This window comes from Patagioenas fasciata, chromosome 1 (assembly GCF_037038585.1).
Source record: "Patagioenas fasciata isolate bPatFas1 chromosome 1, bPatFas1.hap1, whole genome shotgun sequence".
In the NCBI taxonomy this organism is placed as follows: domain Eukaryota; kingdom Metazoa; phylum Chordata; class Aves; order Columbiformes; family Columbidae; genus Patagioenas; species Patagioenas fasciata.
In genome coordinates, this window is record NC_092520.1 from 207,053,748 (window position 1) to 207,069,518 (window position 15,771).

General features: G+C 41.0%; 1 protein-coding gene across 1 annotated transcript in view; it reads left to right on the forward strand.

Annotated features, from left to right (window-relative positions):
* Positions 1 to 15,771, forward strand: part of GRM3 (glutamate metabotropic receptor 3) — a 106,200-nt gene that overhangs the window by 62,017 nt on the left and 28,412 nt on the right. Inside the window, 1 exon segment of the mRNA XM_071803504.1 lies at positions 10,993 to 11,848. Coding sequence (XP_071659605.1) covers positions 10,993 to 11,848 — 856 coding nt within the window.

Below are 15,771 nucleotides of genomic sequence, written 5' to 3' on the forward strand. Positions count from 1 at the left end.
CAGCATACTAGCCAGAAGCTTAAATTATCCCTGTCCAAACAATTGCAAGATTTTAGTGTCTAATTAGGCACACTGAAGCCAATGAAAATTATTCAGCTGACTTTAGTGAGCGAGGTCTCAAATATCCCATGCAGTCAATATGATTTCTGAATGGAATCTAAATTTGATGTAATTCCTTTTGTTTCCATATATAGTTCATATTAAGACAGTTTTTGCCAGGAAATGTTGCCAGGCAGAGTGCAGTGTCAGCACTCTCAGAGGTCCAGCACAGAAAATAGATGCCCTCAGTATATCTTGCTCCCTCCTTCTACCACATTGTAACTGCAGCTTTTGGTTTTACAATATTGATCCCAAATAGACTCTCAGTAAAGTGTTGGAGAGTATTTAATGGCTTGCAATGGTATAAAGTTGCAGGTGGTTAAATGCTCTATATATCCTTCCAATTAGGGTTTTATTGCGTGCTTGGTTTCAGTTGCAAGGGGCCAGACGTAATATTGATTCCTTTTGATCTTGGTTTCCCATTTTTCGTAAATCAGTGCAAAAACTTTAAATATTTGGCTTTTTTTTTTTATTTTTTTCATTACATGAACATGAAGACCATGTATGCCTTCCTTTTTAGCAGAAATTTTGCATTCCTCCTCTCTGGAGCAGGCAATCCTATGGCAGTCCAGCCTCAGAAGTTCCTGAGTTCCCTCTCACTGTCAGTGTGCAGTATCCATGAGCAAAAATGCCTCCTAGCTTCACTTAAGCTACCAAATCTACATATGTCTTATTGGTTTGGGTTAAATAAAATAAATCAGTCTACATCACTCATAACCACAGGTGAGTGGTGGCTTAAACCCTGATTCAGGTAGGCTGAGACCATGCATCTGGTATTTACTAATGGTCAGCTGTAGGTTTCCAAAGGCACCAAGCCTTAACAGTGCTGGACTACTATTTCCAGACTAAATACAGGTCCTAGTTACTACATGAGTTTCCAAGGAGAAACATGTTCTTCTGTACTATAGCGGTGACAGAAAGCTGTCCAGGCTTCATTTACCTGTTTCATAAACAGGCCAAGGGTTCATCCAGTGCTCATTTCAGTCAGAATTACATTGGGGAACTGACTTCTGCTCTTGTCAAGGCATTAAATCCTGTCAGCTTGGGAGCATGCATGAGCACAGAAGCAGCATTTCAACTAATTAAATTTTATTCCCTTTTGTGTTCCGGTGTGTGGCTTGTCTGTGCATTCACAACAGGACATACCTAAGCAAATGATTACCCATATCACAGGAGAATAGTTTCTGCAGAGCAGAACCTCAGCCATCTCTCTCTCATATTAGGAGTGGTTTTGTCCCACTGTAGACCACATAGCATGGCAGGGATGTATCCTTCACCAGTTACATGGATCTAATCACTTGGAGCACAAAAAGCAAGTTCCAGGGTTGGAAAAGAGACATCTGAAGAGGAGAAATGAGAGCTACAAAACCTCAGGCAAAACAAATTGCTAAGGAAATCATTATTCATTGTCTCTTCCAACCAAAGGGCACAGTAAGTGAAAGTAGCAAATGGCAGGTTGCTGTGGATGCTAAAATGAGTTCAGGAAGTTACTAGAAAAAATAAGGAAATTCTGTATAGATACCACCTCCTGCTCAGCAGTTCCCAGAGCTGCAAGTATCTCAAGGTCAGTAAATATTTTGAAACATCTTGCCCTGTGCCATTGGCAGTTGTTTTGCTGCACCTTTGGTCTAACTGTTTGTGGTCAGTCTCTTTCTCAGATCACTCTAAACGCAAGTGTGTCCAAAGGATATTAAGTAACCTAAAAAACACATCCATAAAAGTAGTTACAGCCGAGGAAAGGGTACAGGTATTTCCTTCCTTCCCAGAAACACTGAAGCAGTCATGTCACGTCCCTAAAACAACCTGGGGCTTCTCGCACAACATCTGTCAATCTGTCCCTTTGAAGTCACTCCCTGGTGACTCTCACTCTCCGTGAGGTAGCAGATCGGATGCAGCAGGCACTGAATATACACAGTTTCTATCAATGCTTCAAACCACAAAACCTTGGGTTTGGAGCAGCTGTCAGATGGAAATCAGAAGTTCTTATAAGAGACTTTCTTATTCAGTACACGTGATAAGTGACAGTATAGCTGTATGCATATCTGTATGCTACCCAATTTTCAAAATTTACAAGGGATGATGAAACAATAGTCATATTTAATATTACTCAATACTTCATACAGCTTCCCTATAGTTGCCAATAGCTGTTCAAATGTGATACATTTTTTACACAGTTCTTCCGAAAAACTAAGAAATAGGTTCACAAATCATTCAATGTATTATGGGACACCTTCCAGCTAAAAAATAATTCACTTGGTTACTTTCCCTTGAAATAGACCAAGTTGCCCTTCCTTCAGTCCTTTTCTAGCCTTGCTCTAGATTTCAAGCTAGCTATAAAAGATATAACTAAGGCATTCACTCTTTCTGCTTATCTTGTTTCGATAGCCAGTCATGAATTCTGTTTCAAAGAAAATCCCTGTCAAGAATAATAGGCATTGCAGACTCAAACCTGAAGATGTAAGGACTTCAAAGAGTTGAAGCCACAAAATTTAATGCCATGCCAGACTGCCAAACTTCAGAGACCTGTACACCTGTACAGAGCAGCGACTGGAATTGCACCACTACTGAATGTCAAACCGCTTCAGCAGGCGTGTGTGCAAGGCTGAGCTCGAAGTGCTGGGTGCTTCCAGATGTAGCCCTGTCAAGCACTTCTCTTTTGCCTGAGAGCTGTAAACATCATCAAGTCCACAGTACAGTTTCTTAGCCTTAAAATAAACCATACTGAGCTCTTCAGGCAAATTATTTCTGCTTTTTCTTTTCTTTTCTTTTTTTTTTGTCCTCCTGTGAATTTGCTGTTGTATTTCAATACCTTTTCTTCCTCCTTCCACCCTCTCTCTCCAGATTTTTGTCTGGACAGCTGTCTGCCAAATCACTTCATGATGCTCCTGCTGTCAGATTTCTGCTTCTTTCATTATCCTTCCACCAAGGAAAGAAAGAGTTTGCTGGTAAATCAGCAACTAACACCTTCCCCACTGAGTCAGTATGTGCAATAGGCACTTTTTGCAGAGACTAAAAACAACAAGAGAATGCAGAATGCTTAATTATTTTCTGGTCAGACTAGGCTATTATCATTAATGATGATCCGGATAATTAGTTTTTAGATGTTGTGTTTAAATTAGCAGAAAGCCCAATCTGCACAGCATTTGATCTCCCAAAACTCAAGCCAGGATTCTCAGTCAATGGAAGAGCTCATGCAGAAAAAGCTGCTTTCATGACATAAAATTTTGACCTGAGCTGAAACTAGGACTGGAAGGTGAATTCTCCAAAGTTTGGAGGACTTTATTTTGGGTTCATGGCTTTTTATGTGAGCCAGATTGTTCATTCTCCCCTTGTTTACAACAGAAATTTCAAACATATTTTCCTTGAAGGTGTTCAATTAGTTGTAAAAAGGATAAGAAAAATGCACTGTTCATTTTCACAGAGGAGCAGCTGCATATCTAATCCAAATGCCATGTTTAAAATACTTAGATGAGCTCTGTCAAGAATACAGGTATGTAAGCAGGTAACTATTCAAGTGCTGGATTTGTTCCTTTTGTTTGTTTGTTTGTTTGTTTGTTTGTTTCTGAAAACTGGACCCATCTTCCAAAAAGGAAAATCAGGGTCCACTCCCTGCAGTCAATTCTTAGAAATACTAAGACATTCCCTCAGGTGGGCTGGGCTTTGCATTTCCGTATCCACTATATTTATGTTGATGTAGGGCTTTAGCCCTGTTTATGCTACCAGCCCATAAGACCTCCAGGTCACAGTGATGAAAGTTATTCCCAAATTACAGCCTCATCCAGAAAAAAAATGGCAGAATAGAAACCAGTACTCAGCTGTCTTCTCTTGAACTTCTTGTTGTGTCTCAAGTAAACCACAGCAAAACCACTGGAAGGTTTAAAGATACATTACTGCTATCACAAAAGCTAAGGTCTCTCTCTTAAGTGAATGACCATCTGGCAGGAAATTCAGAATACTTACTCATTTACAGACAGTATATTCCTAGCTGTCATTTCTCCTTAGTCACACCAGTCTGCCAAAGGCTCATGGAGCCTGAAAGATAATCACCTCCATCTCCTTCCTCCAAAGATAAACCAGCATCCAGCCACAGTCTTAAAAATAGCTTGTGACTTCCATAATCACTGAAAATAGCGCAAAATCTGTAGAAGAGCTACATTCAAAAACAAACAAATAAACAAACAAACACCATAATATATGAGTGTCTGTCCCCCTGTGCGTGGACCCAAAGGGGATATGGGCAAGAGAAATGTGCAGGGGCTGCGGGAGTTCACCATGGACCACAGACCACGTATGTCATTTGTGCTGTGCTTGCAGAGGAGCTTTGCATTCAACTGTGCAACAACAGCCTCTGGTGATTTTGTGCTTGTAAAACTAAGATCCTCATTGAAAGATCTATTCTGTGAGATGGGCCACCTACCACTAGCATTTAAGCTACATATGCACTTGCTGACTTCCTGGTGCCTTCTTCAAACTCTTTCCCTCTTTTATCTCTGTTTTTTCTCTCCTTCCAGTGCCTCTCAGCTAGATCCTTGCTTTTTGTTCCTCTCTTTTTTTCTAATCCACATTAAGAAATTGAACAGCCACTCACGTGAGATTTTCAAAGTGCCCAATCAGCACTGGACACGTCCTTCTAAGATTTTAAAAGCATGCATCTCCCTCAGGTTGGCTTTTTTGAAAATCTCAAGGTAAACGATTCCTTTGCAAGATTTTTGTTTTAGGTTTGGAATATTTTTTTTCCTCTGCGTGAGCACTTTCTTCTTTTGCCAAGGGGAAATGATACAATTTTTCAGGGATAGATAAGAAACCTGTGAGATCACAGGTAAGAAGGAAGGAGCCTTGCCGTGTTACAAGTGGGGAAGGATGTAACCAAAAGGGAAAGCAGACAAGAATAGGAAAGAGTCAGGGACATCTTGACATCACCCACGCTCATTCTGTCCCTTCTGACTAGGAATTATGCATCAGTTAATGAGTCTCAACCATATTTATTGATGGCTCTTTTAGCTGCAGAAGCCATTTTATGATTTTAGAACCATCAACTCCAGTTTTACTCCCTTTCCTCATCACATGTAAATGTGAGATGAGTCACAGTCAGATTTACCAAGTCTCAGAAGAGAATCACACTCCTGACATGTAGAGCAAGGTCTTCCACACAGATCTCAGTGTGCCAACCCAGTGCTTAACTTACTTCACTTCAGCGGTCAATGCTGCATGGAGGCAGAGTTCATATGCAACAGCTCACTGTCCTATTCCCTGCAGGAAAGAAAAGTAAAAAAGATTTCCAAACAATTCCTCTCTCCAAGTACAACATTTCTCTACATGTCATTCTTGGTTTATATTTGACTACACAGGACATGCATATAAAAAGAAATTTCTGGGTCCTCCACAGAAATCCTAGATGTTATTCTGACAGTATTCCCTGTTTCTGATGTTCATTTCTCAGACACAATTCTTTCACTTCTCAAACACTGCTTCTCTGGATGTGACAGCTATTGAGTCCGCTGCAAATATTTAGCTATATTTTTCCAGCTTGATTGCCAATATTTTCAGGAGAAGAGCAAGACAGAAAACTCTGTTGCCTTCTCTCCTCCCCTTACTAACGAAAATGCCAGACCTTTTTATTTGTTTTGTAATGAATTGGAGTTTTTTACCTGAGTTACCCATTGGAAGAAATTTTGTTAAAGAAGAACAGTCACTAATTAGTAAGCAACCCTCTTAATACCAAAGAGAGACAAAACTGATAGAAATTATATTTATACTTATAGATATCTCAAGGGTGGGTGTCAAGAGGATGGACCAGATTCCTTTCAGCGATGTCCAATGATAGGATGAGGGACAATGGGCACAGACTGAAGCACAGGAGGTTCCATCTGAATATGAGGATAAATTTCTTTACTTGGAGGTGCCAGAGCCCTGGACCAGGCTGCCCAGAGAGGTTGTGGAGTCTCCTTCTCTGGACACATTCAAAACCCACCTGGACACCTTCCTGTGTGCTCTGCTCTGGTGAACCTGCTCTAGCAGGTGGGTTGGACTGGATGATCTCTAGAGATCCCTCCCAACCCCAACTGTTCTGTGATTCTGTGGTTATAAATGAAAGAAGGGATGTTCTAACTTGACATGAAATGTAAATGCCAGGAGGTGGGAGCATGGGGAGGGTGTGCAGGCCAGTGGAGGTAGTTTACTAGAGAAGTATTCTCCCTTAGTCTTTGTATTAGGTTTATGCACACCACTTATCACACACCTACACTGCATTCAGAACCTATGTTTCTTTCCTGACTTTCTAAAATGACACTTTCTGCCAAAATTTGAGTAAAATATTTTTAGATTTAAGAAAAAATAAAAATTCAAATTAGAAAAAAAAGTATTTGTTGGAACATATGTTTTAGCTGCAGTTCTGCCTGAATAATAACCAAAAGCCCACACTGAAGATTACTATTATTTAGGAACCAGATAGAACATACACTGGCAGCAGTATACGTTTCATCAAGGCAAAATCTCAGCTCCTGTGCTATAGCCATGATCTAGACACTAGGATATCCTTGTGACATGGCTTTGTCATGGTCTTACTGTGGGAATCTGGACAAGCAACTTATCCTCAGCGACAGAAAGACTTTTTCAGGAGACCAAAGGCAGCATCTGAATCTCTGTTAGGACAGATTGCAGTTCAAAGACATGGGAATTTCTCTAGTTTTGCAACCGACACAAAACTCCCTTACCTCAACCCCACTCTGCTCAGCAGTCTAATTCACTGTCTGTTCAAAACAGCCACAGGAGCTCTTGCCTGTCTCAAAGGAGCTCTGTGAATTTAGATTCATTAAGCCGTGTTAAGTGCCATGAGATTCTCACGTGGTATAATTTTAGAAGTGCAGAGAGCACTATCATCTAAAAAGGGGTCTCCTCTGTCCCACAAATGTGTCATACACATTTGTGTATTGTGTTGAAAAGACCTTATCTGTTCCAACACTTCTGAGATTTCTTTTTTCCAAAGTGTTTCCTGCGGTCCCCAGCCCTGTACACATTCAAACAATTCATGTAACATCCTCTGGGTTGTTAAGAAGGGAAATTTTAAACAAAAACATCAGAATAAATCCTACTGCCAGCAAAGAAAGCCCTACGGAGGACTGCAAAATGCTTGATGGGATTCAATAAATCCATATATGAGTTCCTGAGATATATAGGTGTTACCTACCTGATCCCATCTATCATCAGGACTCCTGAACAGCCAGAAATATATTCGGAAACCAGATTCACATGTTTGATAGCTGTACCTAATTCACTGCTCCTTGCAGAAAGGTATTAGGAAGTCATTTTAAGTGTTACAAGCTAGATTGGCAATTTCCCATAAATATTTTTACTGTCCCTGATGCACAGAGAATTAGAAGTGTCAGATGTGGCTCCAACACCATGAGAGGAACATCGGCCTCCTCTGGCACTGTCCTGGTCACACCATTTGCAGGATTCACTGGTTCCCAATGGAGGGACGTGGCTCACATTGAATTTTTCTGCCATGTTCAGGTTGGGTAGCATCCATCCTAGCAGGTGGATGAGAGTCAGGATTTCTTGGGAACCGGATGCTTCAGCGCAGGACAGATGCTACAATAATAAACCCAACAGCGCAAGAGCAGATAAAGCTTTCCCATCATGATGAAAACTGACTGTGTCAACACCCTTTGTTCGCAGCAAGCTGTGCAAAGCGGTTGTTTTAGGTTGCAGATGCAGAACATCCAGCCTCATTTTCAAAGGCGCTAAGCATCTGCAAAACCCACTGGTTTTGACAGCATAAAAAAACAGGCTACTACTGCTACTTAAGTGCCAACATATGGATTTCAGGCTCTAATTGCAGACACCAGGGCTTGATTAAATTGCTGCCTGGAGCTTTGCCAAGATAGATTATTTCACTTAGCAAAAGCTGGATCTGCACTGCGATTTTGAAGCTATAGCAGACATTCCAAGGTAGCATGGGGCTGTAGAGGTTTAGGTATCCCTCAGGTGGTTCAATCTCAGCGCACGTAACTCCGGTTCACTTTGCTCTGTCCTCTACTGCACAGAGCCACTGCAGAATAGACATAGCCCGAGATATCAGCTCCTCTCCAGAATGTGCTACCTGCATCCTTATCTTGTTGCTTGTTTAATCAGAATCTGATTTCAGAATCAGAGGTTCAGATCAGCATGGAAATGGCTGGAAAACGGGACCATTCTGAAACTGGCTGCATCAGCTAATAACCTGAGACCAGATCTCTTTTGAAAAATTTGTCCCTAAAACAAGTTGTTACAGTATTCCAGAAAATTCTGGACTTCAGAATTTCCAGAAGAGTGTTACTGAATCAGTAACAGATACAACTTCACTGACCTCCATTATCAGTTGCAGCTCTGACAGATGACTGGGTCACTACCCTCTGTTATTAATCAGACTTCCTCATTTTTTCTCAGCTTTGAGCTAGGAAAATCTACCATCTGGGCAGTTTTGTAGCGAAGAGCATTACGGTAAACAGCATTGTCACTGGAAAGCTTTCTTCCCCCCACAGCACAAGAAGCAGAATCTCTGGCAATTTGCAGGGACCCTAGAAGTACAGTGACCTCCAGGGCTCAGGGCCACCTTGTAAAATGAGGGTATAGTTCTGTTCTCCTGCATATGGATACTTCTGCTGCTTAGGCTAAAATAAAAGATAAAAGATAAAGAAAAAAGTTTAAAATTAAAAAGTATTTTTTAAAAAAAAGTTGTTGTTATATTTGTTCAGAGCATCCTTCTGTGAGCTGAAGGCTTGACTACACACCGAATAGCACTGCTTTAGCTAGAAAATGGACTTTTTTAGCCAATATGATGAGGGAATGCAGAATGATATGTGTGTATAACCTTATTATGGTTTAGCTCAAATAAAATAATTCCTGCTAGAATAAACTGAGACAAGAATAGCAATTCCAGCCCACACTGTTCTGCAACAAATGTTCCAGAATAGCTACACTGAGGACATTCTTATTACCAAGTCAAAGTGGTTTTTTTGCATGAGGACATGTGAACCAAACCGTGTGGATATGTGGGTATGTAATCAAAAGTTACAAAGCCACTGCGGCTCAGTAATGCTCAAAGCATCCATTGCACCTTGGTGACAAAACAAGCCTCTCAGCCCATCTCCTGTCTTTAAAGTTGATCGCTTAAATCACCACAGTGGAAATTAAATCCCACATTTCCAGCATAAGGCAGCTTCATGAGTGTTAGCACCTAGCAGGGTGGTTAAGGAGGTTTCGGCTGTTTCCTGAACCGCAGTAACTTGTTCAGCCACAGCATTTCCCAGCCACGTACCTACACCCACAGGCAAAACTACAGAGCATTAGCCAAAGCTCCCTGCCAGGATACTCCTTCCAAGGAGTGTAGAAGAGGTTTTATTTTGTTTTAAACTAAAATAAACCACTTCTAGCAGTTTATTTTATCAAAGCATTCTTCAGCTCCCCAGATACAGCTGAGATGCCAGAACATCCCACCTGCTCTTCACTGGTGCCCTAGAAGGACCAGAGGACCAAGGTCTCCTGGAGTGCCCTGTTCCAGGTGGCCCAGGGGGTTATGAAGGGCACTGCACGAGCATGGTTTGGCAGCAGAGTCCGGCCCAGACAAGAGATTACACCAGTTTATAGTGGGACACTGAGCCATAGCAGGACACTGGTTCAATGTCAGAATTACAGAAAAGATAGAATCTAAATCTATAGTATCCCAAGTGATATGGGTTGCTGAAAGTCAATAAAATTCTTTTGTCTTTTTTTTTTTACCAGACTGCCTATTTTGTTACTGACGTCTGGGTCTTCAAAATTTGCTTTGTTCCACGGCGTTCTTTTCAAAACAGTTCTTTGCCTTTGATTTCTCACATAAACAGTCTGTGGTCAGAGAAACATTTGGGGAAAATGTGAAAAAATTCATTGGGCAATTTTTAATAAGTTTCCCTTCAGAATCTCAAGTACAGTATTGCTTTCCAAATGGTTTTGTCAGGATACACTCCAAGATCAGCTTTAAATTTAATTTACTGGACACAACTTCCACTCACCAAGAGCAGAACTCAACGTCTTCCCTTTGTCATTTAAGAAGCAATCACTGGAAAAATATGTCATAACCTTTCTTCATTTATTTCCAGATGTAATCAGGAGCTACACTTCCATGAGAGTGACAGAGTAGATTTGGGAATATTTAAGCATTGGATATAGCAATATATGGATAAAAAAAGAAAAATAAAAACTGCAAGACTTTGGACCACACACAAGAAGAGCAATTAGAGATTATTAGAATGTCAACACAACATTTTGCAGCACTTGAGGAGTACTGACATGCAACAAACATGCATTTCAGGAGGACTGCCATCAGAACAGCTAAGAAAAAAGAGTTTAAAAGATAAACAAGTAGGAGAGATAGGGAGCATTTCAACAAGTGGGGTCAGAAAGTTCTGTAAAAGAAAACATGTACATGTATATCTGCGATGCTTGCATAAAATAAAAATGTATGTCTTAATAGTGTATTTGGCTATCAAATACAATGAGTCTTGGAGAAGATGAATCATACTGAACAGGAGAGGAATGCAAATCTCTGGACCTTAGTAAGGAACACAGGCTGAAACTGAAGTATATTGGCCATTTGTGTCAAATTCTATGTTGATTTAAACAGACTCAGCTCAACAGAAATAAAAGGTTCATCATGGTCCCAGTAGGACTCTGGGAATTAACTGGGCAGCAGAACAGCTATTCTGCACCTACACAGTGCACTGGTCTCACTGAAGTATGTGATCAACACCCTTAATTTGTGATTGTCAGAATATTTCTTGTTATAAACCACTGCTTATGCCTTTCTCTAGATTTTTCTGTTAGGCGTTATAAATAGCACCCTTTAAAAATCTGTGTTCTCCCCCTTCACTCTAGGTGGCAAATTTGCTCAGACTCTTCCAGATCCCCCAGATAAGTTATGCCTCCACCAGTGCCAAGCTGAGTGATAAATCCCGCTATGACTATTTCGCACGGACGGTGCCCCCTGACTTCTATCAAGCGAAAGCCATGGCTGAAATCTTACGGTACTTCAACTGGACTTACGTGTCAACAGTTGCTTCAGAAGGAGACTATGGGGAGACAGGGATCGAAGCATTCGAGCAGGAAGCTCGCCTCCGCAACATCTGCATCGCAACCTCTGAGAAGGTGGGCCGGTCCAACATCAGGAAGTCCTATGATGGTGTGATCAGAGAGTTGCTCCAGAAACCCAACGCCAGAGTGGTGGTGCTCTTCATGCGAGGGGATGACTCTCGGGAGCTAATCGCAGCTGCCAACCGCTTCAACGTTTCCTTTACCTGGATTGCCAGCGATGGATGGGGAGCACAAGAGAGTATTGTCAAGGGTAATGAGCACATAGCTTCTGGGGCAATAACCTTGGAACTTGCTTCCCACCCAGTTAAAGAGTTTGACAGGTATTTCCAAAGCCTCAGCCCTTACAATAACAGACGTAACCCATGGTTCAAGGACTTCTGGGAGCAAAAATTCCAGTGTAACCTCCAGAACCGAAAACCACATAAAAAGGCTTGTGACAAGCACTTCACCATCAATAGTTCTAACTACGAGCAAGAATCCAAGATCATGTTTGTTGTGAATGCTGTGTATGCGATGGCCCACGCCTTGCATAAAATGCAGCGGACTCTGTGTCCAAACACCACCAAACTCTGTGATGCCATGAAACATCTAGATGGCAGGAAGCTGTACAAGGATTATCTCCTGAAAGTAAACTTTACAGGTAATAACGTCTCTTTTGGTACATGCAGAACATCACTGTAATTAATGAAATGTTTGTCAGCCGCAGTAAATCCAGATGAATTCCCAGTAGCACTTATTATCAAAGTTCAACCATGGTGGTACCCAGGTCACAGAAACAGACAAAGAAGCGGAGGGAAAGGGAATGTGGTGAGAAACCTAAAAAAAAGCAAGCTTGATGTTCCTTCTATTTCTAACAGGAGGAAAAGGTGAAGGTGGCAACAGCTGGTCTTGGAAATGTTACCTTCCATCCTCTAAACTTCCACACACCAACTTCCATTTCATTCACAGCCAGTTTGGCTTCAGCTGGGCATATCTGGAGACCAACAGTGATTTCACCACCTGCTACACTAGGCAACTGTCTGCTATGTGCATGCCAAGACTTGGCCTTCTCTTCCTCTTTTTTTTATGAATTTACATAATAGTGGGACCCTGGTTAATGGCTAATACCCTTGCAATAGTAAAACAATCATTCCTCTTAAAGAACCAGATCAGTATAAAATATTTAAATAATTTGGGATAGTGCCATTATTTATGGTACAGATCTTTAGGCTTGATGACAAAGCATAAAAAGCTAAATTAAACATATGCAGGAGGCTTGTGGAGAGAGAGTGGATGATCTGGCACTCATATAAGTAAACTTTATGGGCACAGGCTCGCAGTACAGGACATGTATGTGTTTTTGCCATCACATATGGCTGAGCTTAGGTTTGTTATTAATGTTACACCGCAACAAGGCTAAACAGATCTACAGGGGAAACAAAGTGTAGAGCACTATGTCTTTTTGTTGTTACATGTCTAGATTTCTGAAGCATCTAGGTTGAACTTGCATTTCTATGTATTATTAAACTGATATTCTCAGCTGACTGAGTTGATAGTAAGGAAACATCATGCTGTGTTTTGTATGAGAACTAGCTCCAAGAGCAACTGAAGGATAAATATGTGTATGATACAAAATGCTCAGTCCCAAGAGACTCTCAATAAGGGTACAACATTAATAGCACTGGGAACTGTGTGAAACTGTCAGACTGGAGCTTGATTTTTTTTCCCTTCTTCGGAGGTCTTCTCAGCATTTGATCCCTACCATCTCTAGATACTACTGATTACATCCCTAGAGCTTCTCTCACTCCCAATAGGCTATGGCTGGTGTAACTGAGAACCCCGTCTTCTCGGATCCATGTAGACACACATTCCAGTACATGCTGCAGAGCTCTCTGGGACCCCTGGTCTCCCAGCACCCTGCTAGCTGACCTGTTCAGACCACATCAGGGCTTCCTGCAGCCCACATGCCTGGATTGCCTTACCATGGAAATCAAGCAGGGGCAGATGGGACTGGTCACATCCTACATCTTCATTCATCCCCCAGGAGGTGATTCAGGAGGACTCAGGCACTTGGGCATGTTCTGATAATATAGATTCAGTCATAAAGAAAAAATAATCCTCTTGGGGAGAGCAACTGGAAGTTGAGATGCTTCAAAACCCTCATATGAGTGTTATGTGCAATGCAGGTGAAGACACATGCTTGTCTTGAGAAACATGATGCCTGTGTGTCATGCTCTTTGGTGTCCTCCTAAAGACTGCTGCACCCGTAAGGATAGTCATGTACCATGACATATACAGATGCATAGGGAATGTATATCTATCATATGAGATACTGTAATTGTTGGGGGTTTTTTTAATTTTGATTTTTTTTTATTTTTTTTAATTTCATTTTGTGTGTCACAGACAACAGCACAAGACAGAATGAATCAACCTTTTAGTCTTTAGAACTATGCAAAATAAGAGCCATCATTTCTCCCCCCTCCATCCACACAGCACTTAGTACATAGAAACTATTTTCTCATTTGCCTAAATTTATCCTCATAGATGTCTGAATGTCCTAAAATTGGTGAAATCAAAGAGTATTAGGAGGCCAACACTTCACAGAAGCTGAGTCCTGGCAGACTGATGGCCAGGGTTGGCAGTGGGGCGCAATGTGCTTCTGTCCCTGACAGCGAGACACTTCAAAACAGTAATAACCTACCCAAATGAGTAGGCACTTCTCTAACTTAAACTTCATTTTAAAACTTTTTCTGACACTCCAGGTATTTTTATGGGCTTAAATGTACACACTTTTAATAGAGTGCTGCTTTAGTCTGTCACCAAACAATCTTGGTTCCAGTACATGATTGCTAATCACTTTCTTATCATGCAGAGATTTTTCAAGCACTCAAGCATTTTCCCACTGAGCATTTATACATAATGTCAACATAACCACAATTTTCTTTGACAAAAACTCCAGGAGAAATTTTGTGTAGATATAGTCAGAAAAATTCATTTTCATTTTGACTTAATCATCTTCTATGCTTTTTATGAATTGGAAGTTGAAGCTGTTCAAGCTGAGGGAAAAACAAAAAAAAATTCAAAGTCTGTCATTTTGCAATTTTGAAAACAGAAGGCTCTTTTCTGAAACACATTAATTTGTATTGAAATCAACATGGAAGTCTTTGAATCTATGAAGAGCTTTAGTTTCAGGTAATTTTCATTGCCAATTTAAAACATTAAAAACTGTTCAGTTCCTTTCTGGTGGCATTGTTCTGTATATATTTTTACTAGCTTACAATGTGATTTGCTCATCTTCTGTTTCTTTGTTATCTGTTCTTCCATTATAATGTGAATCCATGTTTTAATGTCAGTGATTTTTGAAAGCAGATGACTTAATTTTATGTAGTGAGAGAATAAGTAAATCTCCCATGCCTTCTTCCTTTCTGAGAGGTGTGAAACTTTAATACATACAAGTCTTGTCATTGATTTCCATGGGACCAAGATTTCACTTTTGCTTTTTCTGGTTGAAGAAAGTCTCTGGGTGTGTCATTAACACAATTTCAGGACTCTGCAGCAGGGTACATCTGATCAATGATGATGATATTTCCAGCTCCAAATCTGAGAACGTATCCCCAGCGAAGAGAGAGGATAGCATGGAAACTGCCAGTCCACCAGGTACATCACAACAAAGTTTCTTCTTTAGCCTAGGTAGCGATCTGCACCCACCAAAAGGAGCCAGGCAAGAAACAGAACATAGGTGATAACCACGTTCACACACACACACCAGCTTATTCAAGCAACATCTCCTCTGCTGAAAGGCAGAGGTACAGATAGATGATCCCTGCTTGCAGAAACCTGCATCTTGCCACAAGAGAAATCTGATGAATGGTCCTGAACATATTCTCCCAGCTTCCAGGAACAGGTGACAGTGCATGTAAAACACATTGGTCTAGCCAATGATAGGGTGCATTTTTATATGGCTGGTGTGGGACTGTGGAATTCTAGACATTTACCCCACGCACTTGAATTAGTTTTGGTTAGTCTCTGGTTACAGTTAATGGAGGGAATCGGCACTTCCAGACTGCGGTACAGCTGACTTGAGGTAGCCCACGTGAGGTACAATTTGTCCCTGCATCTCTTGTTATTGACTAGAGATGGAGCATAGATCAACTAAGATTTTCACTTGCTGTTTATCTGACAGCCTGAAGTGAGACTCTTGGGCACAGCAATAATGGGATCTGTAGGGAAATACTCAGGGACCTGTTAGTAGTGGGGTTGGAGTAGAGGACCAGTGACAGGTATTTCATTAATATCTCTGGAGTCCTACTTATTTCTCCCTCTTTATTAAATTGAATTAACTCCACAGAACTACAGTGTGGCATGAAGGAAGGGTGAGATTTCATCCCTTATTTTCAGTGAGATACATCAAGTACATAATTTTCTTCTAAATCAGTAAGATGTATGTGACACACATCGTGATATCCTGAATCTTTTCAGTAAGGGAGAAAAGAGACACATTTGCCTGATTCCCACTTCCAGCAGCAGTATCTCAGAATTCAAAGCCCAGCTCCTAGATAAACACATTCGCTCCATCTCAGTGTT